This window comes from Eublepharis macularius, chromosome 10 (genome assembly GCF_028583425.1).
Source record: "Eublepharis macularius isolate TG4126 chromosome 10, MPM_Emac_v1.0, whole genome shotgun sequence".
NCBI lineage: Eukaryota > Metazoa > Chordata > Lepidosauria > Squamata > Eublepharidae > Eublepharis > Eublepharis macularius.
Genome location: NC_072799.1, coordinates 95,685,248 through 95,708,123, shown reverse-complemented (window position 1 = coordinate 95,708,123; position 22,876 = coordinate 95,685,248). Strand labels below are relative to the sequence as shown.

The 22,876-nt window shown below is 39.3% G+C and overlaps 1 protein-coding gene across 3 annotated transcripts in view; it reads right to left on the bottom strand.

Moving 5' to 3' along the window:
• Positions 1-332: 332 nt before the first annotated feature.
• The window catches only part of PDS5A (PDS5 cohesin associated factor A), a 120,991-nt gene continuing 98,447 nt past the window's right edge, over positions 333-22,876 (bottom strand). Inside the window, exons 26-34 of one of the 3 annotated variants that reach the window (XM_054989704.1) lie at positions 22,558-22,672; positions 20,047-20,179; positions 12,614-12,733; positions 11,571-11,633; positions 10,354-10,499; positions 7,164-7,269; positions 4,687-5,042; positions 2,173-2,323; positions 333-1,472 (exon numbers count right to left, since the gene is read on the bottom strand). In XM_054989704.1, coding sequence (XP_054845679.1) covers positions 1,392-1,472; positions 2,173-2,323; positions 4,687-5,042; positions 7,164-7,269; positions 10,354-10,499; positions 11,571-11,633; positions 12,614-12,733; positions 20,047-20,179; positions 22,558-22,672 — 1,271 coding nt within the window. In that variant the 3' untranslated portion in view covers positions 333-1,391. Of the gene's footprint in view, positions 1,473-2,134; positions 2,324-4,686; positions 5,043-7,163; positions 7,270-10,353; positions 10,500-11,570; positions 11,634-12,613; positions 12,734-20,046; positions 20,180-22,557; positions 22,673-22,876 lie in introns of all 3 variants that reach the window. The other 2 variants (XM_054989706.1, XM_054989707.1) reach the window with 2 other exon arrangements.

Here is a 22,876-nt window from a genome sequence, read left to right as displayed (position 1 = left end):
TGACCCTTGGTACGCCGTCCAGTTCTATGTTTCTAAAGAACCAGCACTCAGATTCTCAGTGAGTGGAGATCATGAAGCATATATAATAATATTTTTTGCAGAAACAAATGTGCTCTGCTTACACAATCTGATGCACTGCAGCCTTTAAGATCTGGCTTGGAAAATGATGTTTAAAATTAGTACTCACTGTCAAATTTAATTCATGCTTTGTGAAGGGACAGGGAAAATGTTAAAATCCTAGTTGTCAAGATTAATTTTTAGGTTCTGGGGATTTCTCCAGTTCTGCAGGCAAAACAAAAATTCTTCAGAGATGTAGGCAAAATGATACACTATTGTGACACCTAGAAGCATTTATTTTATGCAATAAACTTAAATATGATCATGTGTACATAAAAGTGTACACGGTATATCAAACAATGCCAGGAAAATTAATATTGATGCAACAGTCTAAATGAACCATTAAAAAATGAGCTGAGACAGGAAGACAGAAACGTGAAACAGACCTACTTTCCATCAGCACAATGCTTAAAATTGAGAGCAATCCTAAACATTTCCAAACGTTCCTTACAAAGCAGCCAAAGTCCAACTATTTTTAAAAATTGATTTTTTACATCAATAATAAAAATCTGATGATGAACATTATAAAATCAAACGCCAGGCTGTCTTTACTCCATTAAAATTCAGAATATTCCAACAGAACACAGGAGTAAACCCACTTAGAAGTGATACATGTGTTTTAAAAAAACAAAGAACAATATGTACATTTATTGCAAATTATATTAAACTAAAACAGAGGGGGAAACTAAAAAATGAAATGTCTACTTGCAAATCAATCATCAAGTGATTAGTCTCCCACTCCGAAAAAAGTCAGAAAGCAACACGTATAAAAACTGCCACGATGTGACTTTTCAAAGCAGGAGCCAAAATCTGTACACCTGGTCTTTGCTGGAAAGGAGGCAGGCAGAAAGAATTTATACATAAGAGTGTCCAAAAGTAAAGCAAACAAGAATTCAGGTATCTTCTTCCGGTCTTGGTTTAGAACTCGTTCAGTATGCTTCTACTTTCTCCTTATAAAAAGAGGGGAAATATCTAGTTTTGTGTCTGAGCATTTTTAATGTTGCTGTAAGGACCTCCCTTTGACTTTCTTTTAAAAAATGCAGCATGGAAATTAATGGAGTAAAACACTTTTAAACTCCAGATATGCAAGAACTGGAATCAAGTGTTAAGCAATTTGCTTAATTATTGACTTTTCATAAAAAAAGTCTCTGGGGAAATAAGTACAGATGCTTTTAGCCTCTCTCAAGAGTTTCTGCAGATTATTTTCATCTGAAAGGGAAGCAGTTTTCCTTGTCTTCAGAGCTGAAAGCTGAGTGCTGAAATATTTTCAGTTCCTATATAGGAATTTTCTTGGTTTTTGCAGGAGCTTGGGGCATGCCTCTTTCTCTTCCCTTCTGAGCAAGTTTTCTTTTTACCTTGTGGAGAAGAAAAATGAAAGTTTCAGGAAGCGCCAGAGTCTACCTGAAAGAGGAAAAGAGCTTTCCCCTGTTCAAGTGCACATTTAACTTCTTACAGGCTACGTTTCCAAAGACAGTGCTCCGGAGGTTAGGGGCCTAATCCAAATCTCACTGAAGACAGGCAATTTGTTTTCATAGTCAAGTCAGCAATAGTTTTGCAAACTGATCAAGGAAAAACAAATATTCTTTGAATTTCAAAGCACATGTATTTTATCATACTGCAACAATAATGATGCTTTTGCTTAAGTGTAGAAATTACTCAGCAGTCGAGCTGTAGTCAAATAAAGAGAAGCACACTGGCCTGTATCCAACCATGCAGTTAAGAAAATCTAAGTGCCCTGAAGTTTTCCTTAAGAGGGAGATCAGCCGGCCCTTCGGAACAGCATAGGACTCGGGCGGGGGGGGGGGGGGAGGGGCAGGCAAAGGAAACATCTGCCCCCTCTAAAAAACTTAAGCACTAAATTGCTGGAATGCAGCTGGATACAGGCCAGTATTATGTATTTAATATTCTAATCTAAGCAAATTTACAAAAACATGGACGTAGGATTTAATGCCCACTATCCACGTCAACCCTTTTCATGTGCAACGCCTGGCTGCCACCACCTCCTCCCAGCACCCACCATTATACAAGTCCACAATGGAGCCCTGCCTGCTGCACCTTCAGGAAGCCTCCCTCTGTTAGATCTGTATCATCAGTGTCTTCCTGGCTGCTCTCACAAAGTCTAAAAAGATCCATTTCACAGGGAGAATATGCAGGACTTGATTCTATCTCCAACACTGAATCTCCGTCACTCCCCAGCACCTGGCCTCTGAAAAATGTTAGAACGGGAGCATCATTTGGAAGTCAAATTCTAACTACATCAAGCTAGGAACTGTGCTACTGTCCTTGCAGTGGAGACAAGATTATTTCTTTGCTTTTCAAATATACAATACACATTTGAATAAAATTATTTTACAGGGTTTTTTTCAAAAAAGGACATATTTATTTGGACAATTTTTGCTGCTAAATAGCATTCACTGAGTTTAAGCAATCCAAATCCGATGAACAATGTCCCCATAAGAAGAGTTAAAATATACATTGCCAGAATCCCAGACTTAAGAAATAGCTCCTCTGTCTTGGAGGGGGATCTATAAAGCTACTTGACGCACAGCCAAGGGCAGAGCAGCACAACTTGGGGCCCAAAAGCCAAACAACTCCTGTCTTCACTGCATGACACCGCAAAAGACAACGGGGCAAACTCCCAGTGTTTGTCAAGCTCCCAACAGGCCACAGAGTGTGGGCAGGGGGTGCCACAAATTGTGTGGATTTATTGATTTCTTTTACTTCATTTATACCCTTCCTTTCTCCCCAACTGGGATCCGAAGGGGCTTCCACCATTCCCCTTCCCTTCCTTTCCCCCCTCACAACAAACCCTGTGAAGTAAGTTTGGCTGAGAGTTTGTGGCTGGCCGAAAGGTCCCCTGGGAGGCTTCCATGGCAGAGCGGAGAATCGAACCTGGGAAGCCCACATTCTAGCCAGAAGCCCAGCTGGAATTCGGACTGCATCTGAACACCACTTCCCATCTCAAGAACAGCTTGCCCCAAAGCACAAGGAAGCCAGGCCTCACAGCTTTTGGCTGGCCCCCGTAACAAGTGGTTGCCACTAACCCAGCTGTTCCACTGAGCCCTCTGGCACTGGTGGGTACTTGACAGGGTCTGGTGTTTAACAAGCATCCAGGCTCCCATGGTTTTGCAGCAGGGTGACAGAATCACAGAGCGGGAAGGGGCCACACAGACCTCCTAGTCCAACCCCCTGCCCAATGCAGGATGAGCCTAAAGCATCCCTGACAAAGATTCATCCAGCCTCTTCTTGAAAACTGCCAGTGAAGGGGAGCTCACCACCTCCCTAGGCAGTTGATTCCACCTTGGAAGTACTCAGACCATGAAAAAGTTTTTCCTAATATCCAGCCCGTTGCTTCTCGTCCTACCCTCTGCTGCCAACTGGAACAGCTCCTTGACCTCCTTTCAAATATTTAAAGAGAGCAATCATGTCCCCCCTCAACCTCCTCTTCTCCAAACTAAACATTCCCCAGGCCCTCAGCCTTTCCTCGTAGGGCTCAGTCTCCAGACCCCTGATCGTCCTCGTCGCTCTCCTCTGCGCCCTCTCGATTTTGTCCACATCCTTTTTGAAGTGAGGCCTCCAGAACTGCACACAGAACTGACCTCATCTTCTGACTAAGCGCTAGATGAAGTCTTGCAAGACGGGCTTCTCTCATTCTGCTGCTTATTAGGAAGACAGATCAGAAGCCAGAATCAAATCAATAACCTTCCCTCTAACTCCCTGGTCAGCAACTAATTTCGAGTGCAGCGTACATTTTGAATTAGTGAAGGGCTAAAGGACCAGCAACTCTGGCATGGGCCTACACCCTGGGCCCTACTTCTGGAGGAGAGTGCGACACCAATTCCATCACGCTGCTGCTCTCCTTAGCAGGAGAAGCAGGTGGTGATCCCTCCTCTCCACACCCCATGCCTCCATATCAACATACCCAAGGTTGGGGTTTTTTTAGGACCCCAGAAAATCCTTGCTCTCCCCCCCCCCCAGTCCACTGCACAGTGCAAAGAACTTGGAGGGGGAGATCTTTGTGCAAGACAGTGAAGCTGGGCAGCGGCAGTCACCCTGGGCACAGGGATCTGTGGGCCACTGAACTCTGGCTTTGCTTGGGAATCAAGGGGCAAAGGACTCCAACTCACATGGAAATCCCACGCGTGAGCAGGAATGGAGTCTTCGGCAGCCCTCCGTTTCTGCAGCTTATCAATAGTTTCTGTGTACAGGCGAATTGCAGGGGACTGCTGAGGTGACTAAAGGGATGAATCTGCCAAAGTTTCTAACTAAGTCAAGGAAGCTGGCTCACAGAGCGGTGGGGACAACAGCCCCTACTAGGCTAAGGCCAAGAAGTTCTTTCAAAACCAGGTTCCAACCTCAGCTAATTCTAGAGTGGTCCATAAAACCATCTGCACTTTCCCAGCCTTTCACCCAACAAAATATGGAATTGCTATGGGGTATCACCAAGTACAACACAACCTCTCAAGGTGATGGTAAAACGAAAGGGTATCGGTAAGCAAGTGGCTCTGGCTCACGGGTCCAGCGTTCTGCATTTAGGAACATTTCTGAGAACTGGGTGCGTTTATTTACCTTTGTAGATCAATCTGTCTTTGTGCTGGTACTGCTTTTTTTGCTACGTCTTGCTGTTTTGGTGCTTTGGCATTACTTGCCTCCAACCCCCCTGGACTTTCTTGACTTGGCGATGCCCTCTTCCGTCCCCTGCCAGATGGTTTACTGGCTTCCGCATTTTTTGCGGTGGTGCCCTGAGATTCAGACTTGGGAGGACGCCCTCTCCTGGGCTTGGGAGGGGCTGGCTGCCCCGTCTCGTCCGTTTTCTTTTCTTCTGTCTTTTGGTGAATATTCTCTGCTCCAGCCGCTGCTGTGGTTCTTTTTTTCCCTCGCTCCGCGCTAACGTTCCCTTGTGTCACCTGATCAGAATTCATCTCCTAGAAAAAGAAAACGAATTATTAGTCTCGTCTCTATTGAGTCCAAAAAGATTAGATGGCAATGAAACCCACTTCAAGGTGTTTCTGAAGCATATTTCCAAGAGCAGCTAAAATAGCCAACTTCCCTCTTCACATTTAAGTGGCCTTGTGGCCTACTACCTCGGAAGGCATTTCCCCACTAGACTCACAGGCAGCTCACGGGGGGTGGGGGGGGGGTGGAATGTGCTAATAATATTAAGGACTATTTTTAGTCATTCAAGAACTTGCTCAAATTCCTTTTAGTCCCCAATTTAATGTGTTCCTAGTTACTTTGTTAACATTACATTTCCATGTCACTCTTTTTCCAAGGAGCTGAGATTGACGTACATGATGCTCCCCCTATGCTGTGAGACGGGTCAAGCTGAGAGGAGGAGAATGGAACAGGATCACGCATTGCAATTCCGGGGGACCGGGCACTGGGACCCCGTCCCTCTCCAGCCTGACACTCGGTCTACTGCACCATACCTGTTCAACTTTTATTTTTTTACTTAAAATGAAGTAAATCATCCGACTTAAAACGTTAAGAATAGGAAACAAACCAGAGAAATACCATTACTATTGCTAAGGTGAGTTCCTTAACCCGTTTCATACTTTTGTTGCACCAATATAAATAAAAGCACATGACAATAATCAATAGTGAGCAATACTAGGCCAAGCACTTGTATTCTAGATGAACATTCAGACTTTGCATGAACCATCTCGGTGTTTTTTTCTATGTGTTAGGTAATTCTAACAGGTGTGCTTTAATCTTTTGACAGTTAATTAAAATAGTGGACTCAATCGAGATTAATGTTCCTCTATCGGAGATTCAACCAATGGTGATCTCTCAACTTAACTTTTTCTGACACTTCTCAGATATTTATAGTTTTGTTTTGCAAGTTTGAGTATAACGTAATTTTTTACTAATTGGAAGGTTATACAATAGAAACTATGAATATTCAATGAAGCATCAGACCAATTATCTTTTGTGCTGTCATGTGAATAGACCTTAGATATTTGCATATGATGATGTATAAAATTGTAAACTCAGATAGAATGGCAGAGCTCTGATGGAAGAAATCTCTCAAGAAAATTTAGGTGAGAACTTATTTTTACCTATGCATTTCATAGAAACTTTGATCATGTTAAACTTGGAATTTATTAAGAAATGTTAGCAAACTTATTTCTTATTGCCTTTCTGTGTTCTGTTTTTATAGGATTTATATTAATAGCCATTTATATTTTGATTACTCGCTTCATTAAAAAACTAGGGTGTATTTCCAATAAAGTGAAATAAACTCTAGACAGGTGTCTGTGTCTTTGATGAAGAGTTGCAAAGCAATATTGAACCCTATATCAATAAATGTACTGATAAACAGGTGGTTCAAAGAACTTATCTGTTTGACAGGTCTGAGAACTAATTGCTGAAAGCTTTCCAGGAGAAAGATACATCTTTCTTTTGGCTAGTAGAAGCTTAGTTTCAGACACCGGCAAAAGCTCGTTACACTTTGACATTAAAACAAGGTATTCTAAGACATGTAGAGAGATTCTAATACAGAAATGCTTTCGAATAAGCAAAGCCCGACGTGCATTCAAGGGTGTATTACCAAATGAAGAACTCAACCTCACCTCTGCCTCCCCACCCCTCCCCAGAAAACATTTGAGGGCTTTCCCCTCAGGCAGTGGTCTTTAGTAATTAAGGTAAAACTTGCTTCACTCAGCAACCTTCTTTCCATTCATCAGGAAAAACAGTGTTATTAATAATAATAAATAACAACATTCAATTTATATACTGCCCTTCAGGACGACTGAACACCCACTCAGAGCGGTTTACAAAGTATGCCATTATTCTCCCCAAAACAAAACACCCTGCGAGGTGGGTGGGGCTGAGAGAGCTCTAAGAGAGCTGTGACTGACCCAAGGTCACCCGGCTGGATTCAAGCGGAGGAGGAGGGGGCAATCTCCAAATCAGATTCCCACACTCTTAACGACTACACCAAACTGGATCTCTGTTTGTTCTCATGGGATGGCAAAGCAAATGCAGTAGTTGCATAAAATATTAGGCAGTAATTTTGAGACATCTCTTAAGCACTTTGGTCATACCTTGTTCTTAACAGGTTCTATTTTTGCTGGAGTTACAGAAATAATTCTCACTGGGTTTTCATCATTTTCACTGACGCCAGTTTCTGATATATCTGAGCTCTGCTCTCTGTTGGAGGAATCAGCACAAGTTAATGCCAGCTCTTATTAGGTACTCTCATAAGATTTTATTTCTATCTCAGTTTAACTAATAAACGAATAAGTACTATAAAAGTTTCAAACTTATTTCTACTTCTTATCCTAAGAAAGAGAGAAAGGATCCTTATTTCACTTTTATTTATCATTACCTTTTACTTATACTTTACTTATCAATAACAATGTTGTCTTTATGCCAGTAATTCCATATTATACAGTTTATTCTAGCAATTATCTATCTGTTCTGCCAATTATCTTTATATAACTAATTATCTTCCAATTAGATTTAAAATATATCAACATGCAATCGTTTTCAGATTTACAGATTTATAAGATTTATAAGATTTTCAGATTTATAAGAGATCTTAATCTCTTATAAATTTTGTCTATTATAAGCGAAATATTTTCCCCATTTCTCTTCAAATTCTTTAATTAGCCTTCTATCTATATAATCTGTCAACTTTTCCATCACAGCATATTCTGACATTTTATCCTTCCAAATTTCTCTGGTTGGGCATTCTTCTTCTTTCCATTTACTTGCGATTACTACTCTTGCTGCCATCAACAGCTACCAAAATAATTCATGTAGTGTTCTGGCAACGTTATCTGGTATTATTCCCAGCAACACAGTCTGAGGATTCATGGCAAAATTAATTCTTAAAATCTTCTGAATCTCAGCACGTCAATCTTTCCAGATTTTTTTTACATGTCCACACATATGAAAAAAAAAAGCCGTCTGCTTCTTTGCATTTACAGCATGACCCTATATATTTCTTATCAATTTTTTCAGTATCTTTTGGTGTAATGTACCATCTAAAAATATCTTGTAACTATTTTCTCTTAAGTGTTTGGCTTGCTGTACATTTTATGCCCTTAGTCCATAAATTTTCCCATTGTTGAAATGTTATTTCTTCTCCAAAATTTTGTATCCACCTTGACATACAAATTTTAATTTGTTCTGTTTCTGTATCATGTTGAAGTAGAAGTTTATAAATTTGGCCCAGAGTATGATACTTTTTCTGCGTTATTATCTTTTCAAAGTCAGTAAGATCCCTCAAGTGACCTCTGTAATCCTTGAGAGCTTCCTTTAATCTGGAGACAGCTTGAGAATATATCATCCATTGTATTTTCTTTCCTTCTTCTCAAATTTCTTGCCATGATTTTACCTTTCCTTGAGAGTTTATCATATCTTGCTAAGTTAAAAAATCATCATCTTGATTCTTGTCACAAAAGGCATCAATTGGTGAGAATACTGGTGATATCTCATTCTGAAATCAAGCTCTCTCTTATTACATGACTCTTATACTGTGCCCTTGCTATTCCCTTCACCCAAAGGTAATTATGTAGCCCTTCAGGCAAGTCAGCTGCTTCTAGTTGTATTAATCTGTCTTTAGGGTTTGTAATCCAATCCGTAATCCAAGACAGACCAGCGGCTTCATAGTATAATTTGATCTTTGGCACCGCCAGCCCCTCCTCTCCTTTCATCTTGTAGTACCTTAAATCTTACTCTTGGTTTTTTGCCCTCCCATATGAATTGGTTTATTTGTCTCTGCTAGTCTTTCAATGTCTTATCTTTTATACTGATTGGTAACATTTGAAACAGAAAATTAATTTTTGGTGAAATATTCATTTTAATTGCAGAAATTCTACCTATTCAAGACAATTTTAGCTTGGACCATCTCTCTAGATCTTTTTGGATTCTCCTCCATCATACTTCACAATTCTGATAAAGGTTTATGTCCAAATATTTCACTGGATTTACCGCTATTTCGCATCCCGATATTTCTTCCTCTAGCCATGTTATAAACTTGGAAATTATTTTAGTTTTTTTCCTATTAACTTTAAATCCTGAATGGTTTCCAAAACTCACAAGATGTTCCATTACATGTTGTAATGTCTCCTGTCGGTTCAAAATTGCCAAAACAATATCATCTGCATAACATTTCAATTTAAATTTTTTGTCATCCACTTTCAAACCTTTAATTTTAGAGTCTTGCCTTAGCTTTTATGCTACTGTCTTACTTAAACCACAAGGTAGCAGAGAATTAGATGCGTTTCAGCTGAATTCACAACAGGCTTGAATTTACCTACCTCTGTGCTAGATTGTGGATGCTTGCCATCTCTACAAACATAGCAACTATAAATACTGAAAGTGCAAGTTGTCTCTTAAATCATGCACATTTAAAAAACTGGCAATCAATCTTTATCTGCATACCATTAGCTATAATTACAGTTTATAGATATTGCTTAATATAAAGCATTGCATTGTTGAGTTGACTGCACCAAAAGAGTCACCATTTATTTTGTATTGATTTGAGAGCATCCTTTTACTGTGCTTTAGCAGAGAGGTCCACTAACACTGAAATAAAGAGTAAATGCAGAAATCATACACATTCTGGTTCAAGGTAAGAGTTTGGGATTAAGAAGCAATTGATGAGTCTCCAAAGAACTGGGAATGTTAGGGGCTCAACTACATAGCATCTATCAAACAGCAACCAGTTTGAGGCTATATCATCATCATCATCATCATCATCATCATCATCATCATCATCATCATCATCATCATCATCATCCATATTACAGCTTCATGTTTTCAAGTCATACAGAAATCTTAGATATCTTTCTATCTAATTCTGAATATGGCCCCAAACTATGGATCAAATAATCCATACAACGGGACCATGATATTTGAAGAAAAATCTGAATAAAAACATTGAGGGGATACAAAAACTCAAAAGTGGAACAAAATGAGATTTCATGATGCTACATTGTAAGACCTCATCCATTCTGGGGATTACCTAGTAACTTCAGTAACAATACTGTGTGGCGGCAGCAGAAACACCAGGGAGGTGGTGGCAGTCGCTCAAGAAGAGTGAGAGTGTGGGAAGAAGAGGCAGGAGAGAGGAGGCAGCAGCAGGGGGGATATGAAGGGAGAAAGAGGTGTTGGTAGAAGGACAAAGAAGAGGTGAAGGCAAAAGAGGGTAGGAAGCAGGTGTCGAAGATCATTTAAAAGTCAGGTTTTACAATCTAAACTATGCTGCTGCTATGAAGTACGTACCTTGATCGGTTTCCTGCAGGAGAGCTCAGCTCTGAGTTTACATTATTATTGCTTCCAGTTTCTGATCCTGTACTTCTAATGTATGGTCTTCTTCCAGTTGCAGAGAGAGGCTTATTTACTGCACCCAACACACCAGTTGGCTTGGGCTAAAACACACAAAGTAAGTTGATTTAACTTTGTACAGTATCATGGTACAGCCCAACCATTTGATTTTAAAACTCTTCCCAGCAGTAGTAAAAAAATAATAGTTTTACAGTGAAATAAAGTGCTTGTAGATTAAAAGTAAATCTCACTCTATTCACTGGGATACGTTCCTAGGTAAGTCTACATATGATTATAGTCTTAGTATACAAACTGGCCCTTTCAACTTGATCTACCTGATATGATTAAATAGCTAAAGCCACCACCACCTTCAGCCTTCATTCCAAGAACAGAATAAGTGTGAACATGTGTGAATTATCTACATTCAAAATGCCACATCATTACAATAAAGACTTTCATTAAACTATACTGTAAGATTAGGCATGGAGGCAGAGAAAGTGTAAGGATACCATTCTAAAAGTAGCAGCCCATAATTGCTCAGCAAACTTAAGAAATTGTTTTTTTCCCTTATGATAAACATAAATATTTGCACATTTAAAGTAAAAATGAAAAATATTACTCCATCATTGCAAAGTTGAGAAATAGGGCCCAATCTATACTAGTCCCCCTGAAATTAAGGAGGCTACATCAGTGAAGTGGGGTTTCCAAGAAAATCTGAATCCAAACATTTTCTGACTCATATTAAAGTAATTTACAGTGCAATCCTAAGAAAAATTATTCCAATCTAAGCCCACCAAAATAATTATTTATTGAAATAATTATTTAAAATATTTAATGTTATTTATGTAAATAATTATTTAAATAATGTTAACAAAATGTAAATAATTTAAATAATATTAGCAAAACAAGCCAAATACACCATGTACAAGGACTGGGATCTGTTCATTCTTCACACCCCACATTTAGCCCATCTCACATAGTTGATTTGCACCACAACCGCTCTGACAACTCTATATAAACAGAGACTATATTTACATATATGGGGCAGAACATTTTTCACTGAAGAATTTTTCAGTTTGGAGATGTTCCATTATCACTTGGATTACATTCATTTAGGTGGACACATGACTGATTAAATGCGTTGCAAATGATACTTTTGATATCACCAACAATACCTTTCCTGTTAAAAGAAGAACTCTTGTCTCCTCTGAAATATAGTTCCTGTCATTGCAAAAATCCTGCAGGAAAAAGAAAAGTTACTTACTACTTTTTGTTACCTTCAACATTTTCAGGATTGAGTAAAATCTGACAGAGAGCTGACAGATTCTGAAATTCTTTCAAATCTTGATACAAGTACTTCTAAACTGTCATTTCTAATAAATATAATTTTCATTCTTAAACAGGACTTAAATGTGAAACTAGTTCTGGAAGCTCAAGATAGCTTTACTCTCCATTTTTTCCCTGAACAAGTGCTCTGTGATTTGCTTCAAATGCATTTTGTGATGTGATATGAGACAGGGTCTAAATGTTCCAGTGGATGTGTGTGTGTGTGTGGGGGGAGTCCCAAATCCCTCTGAGACCGTGTTTCATGAACCTCCAATGCCCTGGGGGAGCTGATCAAAATCTATACAGTTAATCAGGCAATGATTACATATGCAAAATTTTCCTTAATTACAAACTTACAGGTGATTAGTGAAAGAATTTTCCTGTTGAGCTGGTGGCATTTAAGCTTCATGTTACCCTTTAAAAAGTCTTAAGAGAAACTTCCAAACCAGGAGAATGTAAATAGTTTCTTCTGATGAGCCTATGAAACCAAAAGGCCCTCTACATATTTATTTTTAATATACATTCATGGCTTTTGAGAAAAGCGCACAACACTGTGAGCTAATTAAGATAAACAGAACAGTCTGTGCAGTTTCTGCATTGCAAAGACTCACTCAGATATGATGCTTATAAACCAAGTGACTGATCAAGATTCAACAGTCCATACCATCACAAAGTGACTGCAAAAAAGTTTAGTAGCATTCTTCTTTCATTAGAGAAGGAAGAGAATAGGACAACTTTGGGATAATTATCTAAGTGGATAATTTAGCTAACAGAAATCAAGAAGCACACAAGATATTTGCACCTCATTGCACCTGAAGGTCTTTTAAACTAGGAAATCCAGTCTCAGGTTGGTTTTCATTACCTTCCAGAAATGAAAATGTAATGAAATTACCTTCTCAGGTTGAGTAAAAAATTTGGTGGGCAATACAGGATCCTTTGGAGAATCTGCGTTACATAAAGCACTTTTGCTGTTGATTACACACAGGGCCACGTCACACACAGTGTAGAGTTTCTAAGGGAGAAAGAGAGAGAATGGATGGATGGTACTTTGGAAGTTAACTGGTGCTTTGAAAAGAAGTGCAAAGTTGTGCTTATACTTCAATATCAGAAATTCAATAAGCCCATTCTATATACTTTTATGCTTAAAATAAAAGCTAGATTTCCCCTCTCATATCTCATTATATAAATCTAGGTTTATAGGTTATACTATAATTTATTTTATTTTTATTCCGCTCTGCCTGCAAGAAGATTCAGAGCAGATCACAACATTTTATAATATACAATAAATAGAATAAAATTTAGCAGCAATATAAACATTAAAACACACCAATTATAAACAGCCACGCACATTTTGCCCTACCCCCTCAAGCTAAATAACCTGTGGTGTGGGTGGCCAGTCATAAATGTTTACAGACTCTGAGGGGGGCATATACTCTCCCTCATGGCAGGAGGCCAACAGGGTATCTTAAGTGGTTTGCCCACCTCAACCACCAAATGCCTGGTGGAACATCTCTGTCTTGCAGGCCCGACAGAAGCATAACAGATCCAAATGGGCACGCATTGACACAGACAGAGAGTTCCACCAGGTTGGGGCCCTGGTCGAGGCAAGGTGAACGTCCCTGGGGTCGGGGACAACTAGTAGGTGTTCATCTGCTGAACAAAGCAGCCTCCAGGGAACATGTGGCAACAGGTGGTCCCACAGGTATGCTGGTCCCAGTCCACTAAGGGCTTTAAAGGTCACAACCTACACCTTGAACCTGATCTGGAATTCAACTGGGAGCCAGTGCAGTTGGCACAAAACAGGTGTTATATGTGACAGGAATGGAATTCTGGTCAAGATGCGTGCTACTGCATTCTGGACCATTTGCAGTTTCTGGAGCAGTCTCAAGGGCAGCCGAGTATAAAGCGAGTTACAGCAGTCCAATCCGTAGGTGACCATTGCATGGATCACTACAGCTAGGTCACTGGTCAAGAGGTACGGAGCAAGCTTCCTCACCCGGCGAAGTTGAAAAAATGCAGCCTGGCAACTGCTGTGACCTGGGCCTCCATTGTCAAGGAGGCATCCTGGACCACACCCAAACTCCTCACCACTGGAACAGGCACCAACGCGCTCATCCAGAATAGGGGGGGTGGACCCCATAACTTCTCAACCCACGCCCCAGGAGCAGGACCTCCATCTTCATGGGATTCAATTTCAGTCACAGCTCTAAAGCCCTGGTTAAAGTATCTGGACCAGAGTCTGACTGGCCGTCCATCAACAGATAGAGCTGGGTGTCTATCTAACTACAGAAATATTTACAAAGTATGACAACGACAAAAAAACTCGCAGTGGATCTCTATTTTCCAGAAATGGAACAATTTCAGAAATATTTTCAACAAATGGCTGATAAGATGGATGAGAATTTGGGGGCCAAAATGGACTCCCTTGAGAAACAGACAAAAGGATTGTTGCTTTGAGAGATCAAATGACAGAGCAAGTTCAAAAATTGGACCAATCTATGAAACAAGTTTCTGTAGAAGTGAATCAAATTAAGGAGAAACTTGAGATAATAGAAAACAAATTAGATTCTCATGATATTCTGATTGAAAAACAATTAGATAGCTTGGCACTGTTAGAAAGGCAAGAAAAAGAATTTGCTTTGAGGTTTAGATCCATCCCAGAAGAAAACGGTGAGGATATTGTGGACAAAATGACTGTGGCTTTGGCGGAGTTTTTGGACTGGGATCAGGATGCAATGCAAATGGAAATTGATCAAATACACAGAATTAACTACATTTGCTAAAACGTGGAAGCTCCCAAGGGATGTGCTGGTCTACTTTGTAAGAAGAATGAAGGAGCAAATTCTACAACAGCACTATATCATAAAATTAACAATTGGCGGTGCCCAGATTACAGTTTTGAAAGAAATTCCCATCCAATTTCTGCAAAAACGCAAAGATTTTAGCTTCCTGGTGGAAAAGCTAAAACAGAAAAATATTGCTTTTTGATGGGATACTCCAGAAGGTGTGGTTTTTACATTTCAAGGGCAAAGATTTAGACTGAACTCGGTACATAAAGCCAGAGACTTTCTTGAAAAATATAGAAATTTGGATGACATTTCGACAAAAAGCTTAACTGAAGCATCAACAAGGCATCAATTGGAGCAAAACAAAGAGGAGGAGGAAGTGGGGGCCCATATTTAACTCTGCTTTTTACTTTCCCATATATACCCCTCAGCTCCCCCCCCATTTTATTAATTTTTTAAAATCTCACGGCACTATGGATTACAAAGGTTTAACATGGAACATTAATGGGGCAAATTCAGCCCAAAAAAGGAATTTTTTTTCATTACTTAAAGAAACTAAAATATGACATGATTTGTTTCCAAGAAACCCATATTAGAAGAAACGATATAAAATATCTGACTTATAAAGTTTTGGGTGAAGAATTTATAGCAGCAGATACCAAAAAGAACAATGGAATTGCTGTGTACATTAACCACATTTAAAGCCTAAACTGATAATGAGTGATGAGCACAGCAGATATTTGGCAGTAGAAATCAGTGTACAGGGGACAAAAATGTTGGTGGTGGGTCTCTATGCTCCAAATGAGAATAAAACTGGATTCTATAAAAAACTGGGAATTGTTTAACAGATTTAGCGTATGAAAATCGTTGTTTGATGGGGGACTGGAATGAAGTGATTGATCCGAAGATAGATAGATGTTCTAAGAAACATATTAAGACGAACCAGTGTAAACTGCCTAAAGCTTTCTTTGATTTAATGGACAATTTGGGTCTGATTGATTTGTGGAGACAGAAAAATAGTAATGCAAGAGAGTACACTTTTTTTTCAGAAAGACAAAGACCTTTCTCAAGAATAGATATTACTTTGACATCAAAGGACACTGCTACCAAGGTGGTTAAAACAGAGGTCCTACCCAAGACATTTTCAGATCATAATCCAGCATCCATGATTTATAGGGGGAAAGGGGGTACCTTTAGATGGAGATTAAATGAAGCTGTGTTACAAAATGAAGGGGCTATCAAAGACTGTAAAAATAGACTAAAAGAATTTTTTGAATTAAACTTAAACAAAGGTACAGACATGAGAATGGTCTGAGATGCAAGTAAAGCATTTATTAGAGGTTATTTAATCCAACATAATGCTCAATTGAGAACAAAGAACCAAGAGAAAAAACAACATATTTTCGAGGAGATAAAGAGCAAAGAGGAAGAACTAAGAGCATCTGGAAATACAAATATACTGCAACATATCAAGATCTTACAACAACAACTATCGATGTTAATGTCAAGAGAAATGGAAATTAAATTGAATTATGCTAAATAAAGAACACTTGAATATGCAAATAAGCCAGGAAAATGGTTGGCTTATAAATTGAGAAAGGAGAGAGAAAAGAGAATGATATTGAAAATACAAGAGGCAGATAAGGTATTAACAGATACTGCAGATATACAAAAGGCATTTTATCAGTATTATATAAAATCTGTATAAGAGTTGTAATGTTTCAGTGGAAAAAATAGATGAATATATTAATAAACAGAAGTTACCTAAGATCATGGAACAACAAAGACAAATTATGAATGGACCTATAACACTAAGAGAAGTGGGAGAAGCCATAAAAAAGAGTAAGCTGGGAAAAGCTCCTGGACCAGATGGCCTCCCATGTAGCTACTATAAGTGTTTTGAAAAGACGATGAAGTCTATTTTAGAGGGAGGTAAAATGCCGGACTCATGGAAGGAGGCCAACATAACACTTTTTCCAAACGAGGGACAAGATCAAACACTGAAAAGAAACTACATTAAATAATGTAGTTTATTAAATAATTAAATAATAATAATTATTAAATAATGACTATAAGCTGTTTGTATCGATCTTGGCAGGAAGACTTAAAAGTATCTTACAGGACATCATTCATGAAGACCAAAGTGGATTTTTACCTAAGAGGCATCTAAAGGACAATGTAAGAATAGTATTGGATATTCTGGAATATTTGGAAAAACATAATGAAAGACAAGCTGCTTTGATCTATCTAGTTGTCGAGAAGGCCTTTGATAATTTAAATTGGAAATTTAAGATATTGAAAGATATGGACTTTGGGGACAACTTTATAAAATGGACTAAGTCAATTTATACATCCCAGACTGCACAGATAATCATGAATGGAGAGTTAATCAAACCATGTGGAATACAAAGAGGCACAAGATAAGGTTTCCCATTGTCACCTTTGTTATTTATACTGCTGCTTGAAGTTTTGAATAGGGACATAAGACAAGATGAGAGAATTTGTGTAAAGGTGAAACAGGAGAACTGCAAATTGAGAGCCTTTGCAGATGACTTGGTGTTGGTTTTGGAGTATCCTTTGGAAGGAATTGAAACTTTAATGACAAAGTTGAAAGAATTTGGTGTGGTGGCTGGTTTTAATGTTAATAAGCAGAAAACCAAAGTGTTACCTAAAAATATGAAAATATAAGATTAAATGAAACTTGAGAGCAAAACAGGGTTCAAAATTGAGAAAAAGGTAAAATACTTGGGTATTACTTTGTCAAATAGGAATTGTATGTTATTCCAAAATAATTAGATTAAGACTTGGAAAGAAATTAAAAGGGATATGCTAAGGTGGGATAAAATTCAATTATCGTGGGGAAGAATTACAATTAAAATGAATGTCTTACCTAGAATGTTATTCCTATTTCAGACAATTCCTGTATTGACAACAGAGGCACCATTTAAGCAATGGCAGAAGGATATACCGAGATTTATATGGCACGGCAAAAAACCAAGGGTTAAATTTAAGGTTCTACAGAATGCAAAAGAAAGAGGTGATTTGGGTCTACCAGATTTGAGATGTTATTTTGCAGCTGTTTGGTTTGGATGAAGGAATGGATACTGTTAAAAAATAGAAGACTATTGGACCTTGAAGGGCATGATTTAAAATTTGCGTTGCATGGGTATCTATGGTATGTCAAAGTTAAAGCCAATACAGAGTTTAATAATCATTATGTAAGGTCTGCCATTCTGAGAGTATGGAATAAATACAAACTTAGGTTATGTTTGAAAATACCTTTCCGGCTGTCTTCACAAGAAGCTCATTTTAGAAGGGGAATGGTTAGTCCACCTAAATGGTTAACTTACCAGGATTTATTGGAATTATCTCAGGACCAAGTTAAAATTAAATCAAGAGAGGAATTAGCAGCAGAAGGGCACCCTTGTCGGTGATTTCCATATATGCAAATTTCGGATTCAAATTAGACAACAGTCATGACTTTGAGAAATCTAAAACTGAATTTAAAATTGCCCTTTGTACAAATGATGAACATGTTATTTCCAAAATGTATAAACTTTTGTTGAGGTTTGAGACGGAAGAAGAGCAAGTAAAAGAATGGGTGAAAAATTGTAGACATATTAATGGAGCAATGGGAAAATATGTGGACAAGAGGGATGAAACTTACATTAAGCTCTAGTATTAAAGAAAAATTTTACAAATTAATGTATCATTGGTATATGACTCCTGAAAAATTGGCTAGAATGTATAAGGAGGTGTCAAATGTATGTTGGAAATGTGTTAAACAAGAAGGGACATTTTTTCATATGTGGTGGACATGTAAGACAGCAAAGAGTTTTTGCTTGCAGATACAGTAATTGATTCAGAAGATTTTGAAGATTAAAATTCAGTTGAAACAGTAGAACTTTGTTTTTATACTTTATTACGGCGGCAAGAGTACTTTATGCACAAAAGTGGAAAACTCTAACATTGCCTACAGTGGAGGAATGGTGGACAAAAGTTTTGGAGTTTGCGTCAATGGCAAAACTTAGTGCATTGATTAGCGAAAGGACATTAGTTAACTTCTTGACTGAATGGAAACAGTTTATAGACTTTTTGCATGAAATGGATAACAAAGATTTGATGACATCTGGATTTATGGATTAAGAAACATGAACAATAGAAAAAAGACGGGTTTTGTGACTAACCTAGAATAAGTGTGACTCTAGAAATATTTGTTGCGGAGAAAATCAAAACTCAACCTATAGTGTAATTTAAGAGTTTTTTTCTTTTTAATTACATAGATATATGTATTGTTTGTTAGAGATGGGCACTAAACGGAACACGAACCAAAAAGAACCACAAACCAGGCTGGTTCGTGGTTTGCGAGCCAGCAGTTCATGGAAGCTCATTTTTCATGAACTTCCACAAACTGGTCTACTGGTTTGTTTAGTTTGTGTTAAACGATATGCCCCTTTCCGTGCCACTGCAAAGCGGCATGGAAAGGGGCATTTAAACCCGCGAATCAGCTGCTTGTCGGGGAGATCCCCGACAAGCAGCTGATCATTTAAACTTGGTTGCCAGGAGTTCCCGGCCACCCAGCCAAGCCTGACCCACAGTTTAAATGGCCATTTCCCGAGCACTCGGAGTGGCCATTTAAACAGCCCTGCTGTTTAAATGATCAGCTGCTTGTCAGGGATCTCCCCAAGAAGCAGCTGATCCACAGGTTTAAATGCCCTTTTCCGTGCTGCATTTAAACCCCACGAGCCACGAACCGATTCGCAAACTTGCCCCAGTTTGTGGAAGTTCATAGTTTGTGAAAACGCACAAACCATGAACCACACTGAGAGATCTCTGTCTTTTGGTGCTACACCTCTGAAGATGCCAGCCACAGCTACTGGCGAAATGTCAGGAACTACAATGCCAAGACCATGGCAATACAGCCCGGAAAACCCACAACAACCATCATGAACCACACAGTTCGTTTATGTCACGGTTCGTACCATCTCTAATTGTTAGTGTGTTTTATGTTTAGAATGCTGTGTTTTTTCTTATTCTCTGTGTTTATTGTTTATAATTTATAGCTATTATGTTATGGTTTATAGTTTAAATAAAGGAAATTCTACCTGCAATAGAGCTGGGTGTCATCAGCATATTGATGAGAACCCAACTCAAAGCTCTGCACTAGCCAGGCAAGGGGGCACATATAGAGGTTAAATAACATAATTGTGAATAATATGTTGTACATAAAGACCAGATGGCTATTGTTGAAGAAGATTTCCTTGTTTCCTACTTTTACATTATGCCTATCAGTCACACACATTTATATTATTCCCTTTCTATGAAAAAAATCAGCATTGCTTCCTGACGACCATACTCTGCTAAGAACTTTTTTTTTTACCATGAAAATATGATATTACTAACATGAAATGCTTACAACTAAAATTTTCTCTGGAGATAAATCATTTGAGATTCTGGCTTAGTGCTCGTTCTGAAGCATTCGTTTCATCTTGTTCAACACCTGACTTCAAAACCCTTCTCCTTCCACCACATTTCTTACTTCGTTGGCCTTTGGCTCATCCGGAGACTGTGCATCCCGTGTGAGTTTGATGCTCTCAGTCATCTTTTTCATGAAGGCATGGCTGTTGTTCTCATTCTTTGTCATTAAGACTTCCAGCATGAACCACAGGCACCTAATTGAATGCAAACGCCCAAATGTCACATAATTCATTTGTAACACCTTATCCTAACAGAAAGCACATTTTGTGTCTGAAGACTCCTCCTTCAAGCTCTAAAAAGTGCATCCAGCATTCCCACTCTGCATGGTTTAAGCCAGGGCTTTTTTTCAGCCGGAATGCAGTGGAACAGCGTTCTGGCACTCTTGCCCCAGGTGCAAAATTTTGAGGGCCTGTTTGGCCCTGTGAAGAGATCTAGCCTGATTAGCTGCTTGGGAGGGCAGGCTGGATTGTTGTGAGGAACAGGTCTCCCCAAATGATATGAGGGACTTGCCTTGGCTGCCCTGGGGAGGGTATAGAGGCGGGGCTGGAGAAATTTTGCACCTCTCAGAATTTTGCGCCTGGGGCAAGAGTTCATGACGACTGTGGTAAGTATGATCCTACTGGGTAGGTCCTATGTCCTTTAATACCACCACCACCCACAAGGTGAGGGGTTCTGTCTCACAGCTGATGCAAGTCCATAGCGCATGAAAATAATATTATTTCAAAGAATCCCGTGTGTTTCTCCCTCATTTCCCTCGAGAGTTCCACCACCTCTTTTCCCAGAAAAAAAACCCTGAAGCTATTTAATAAATCTAAAAAAAAAAAAAAATCAAAATTTTCTATTAATATTAAATGGAGGAAGCCAAAGAAAGCAAGCTTCAGTTAAAAGAAAACAAGCAGAAGTAATTAACTGCAAAAGAAGGCGTTGGACTGGGAGAAAATATGGCCTAAATGTTTAGTAAGGGACAAATTTGTGTGGAGTAGAATTATCTCAAATTAGCAGAGGTTGGTGTGAAAGTAAAAGATCCTACATTTAGTCATAACTCCAAAGCCTAAATATCAGGAAAAAAACAGTAGAGGGACTCCTGCAAGTGCTCGCTCCTGTTAGTGCACAATTTTTCAGAAGTTAAGCCCCACCCAGAGAGTGCCCCAAAAACAGCAGCTACAGCTCTACTGCTGAAGGGAGGCAGGTCGGGTCCTGTAAGCTGCTTTGATAAACGACTACTGGAGAATCATTTGTAGGCTCTTCTGTGTTGCTCAGTGATGCATAAAGCAAAATAAACACATACAATGAACAAGTGGGTAGCCATGTTGGTCTGCAATAGAACAGCAAGATTAGAGTTCAGTAGCATCTTAAAGACCAACAAGATTTTCAGGGTATAAGCTTTCGAGAGTCAAAGCTAGAGGTATGCACCCCCCAAAATATTCAGGTGATTTGGATCCAGATTTTAGGGATACCAAACAGTATCTCTGAAATCGGGCCAGATTCTTGGATCTGGATTAAAGAACCACAGATTTATCCAGCCATTATTCCCTATGGGAGAAAACATCCAGAGGGCTGGAGGGATATTTTTCAAGCAAACTCTGCCAAATTTGCAGGGAAACTATTCCGGACTGTCCCCTAAAGACCCCCGAAGATTCAGGAAGATTGGACGCCAGGGGATAATTTTATGGGGCCCTGAACAAAGTGCCCCCAGCCACTCTCCATGGTTTCCTATGGGGGCGGGGGGGGAACATTTCCAAGGTTTTCTAAACCTTTAGTTTAGGCAACCCCTTGACGAAAGCTAGTCTCTCCCAAATGCAAGTCCCACTTCCAATGCAAGCTGAACCAATAAAGCTCAACAGAATCAGAGGGAATCAGGGTCAAGCCAGAGAAGCCCTAAGGGGAATCCCTTTACAGAAGCAAGGAGGGGAGGACTGTCAAGACAGACTCTAAAAGGCGGGCAGCTGCTTGAAGGGCTTTTTTGGCGCTCAAGTGAGGGTGGAGGGATGAGTGGGATGGGAATCCACTCTGCGTGCTGCCTCCTCCCCTGCCCTGCCTGCCTTGTCCCGCGGCACTTGGCTTGGCTCCATTCCTGCTGCTACCCTCTCGCTCGCTGCTGCAGCTGTTGCCTATTGCAGTCAAATCTCAGCAGAGTCCAGCTGTGCAGATCCGATTCAGAGTTGTTCTATGATTCTAGCCGGATCATGCCAGACTGGTATAAATTTAGCTATTTTTGTCAATTTGTGAACCCAGACTGCACACCCGCAGTCAAAGCTTCTTTCATTATCAGTATCTGACAAAGGGGGGGGGGTTGACTCTTGAAAGCCTATACCATGATAATCTTGTTGGTTTTTGCTACTAGACTCAAATTTTGCTATACTAGGGACAAGTAGGAAGACACCAGATAAATGCTGCTGTTGATTTCAGAGACATTCCTAATATAACAAACAAACAAACAAACAAATGGATGAAGTAACTGGGGACTCATTTTTCTTCAGAATCAATACACCAGATTTCCAAGCAGATTACCCTTAAATGCACTCATCTCTATTTACCATTTTTCATAAGACTAATATAGAACAACACATACTCTTTGATATCACGAAGCTGATCAACATCTTGAGGTTTTGTGAAGTCTGGATCATGAGCCAGCAAGTGAATCATATATGGTACCACATATTCAGGCAGCAGAGATAAAAGCTTTTCTGGAACAACAAGGAATGAAAGCTGCATAAGCAACCAATGTACATGCACAGTGCATACAGAGCAACAGAAGGCTGACTCAGACGGGAAGGAGACTTGTGCTATACACCATTTCCCCTCCTTCTCATGAACTCCGAGTTGATTAGTTACTGCATGTTTAGTGCAAATCAGTTTACCATTCCATACTGCAGGACTAACAGACTATG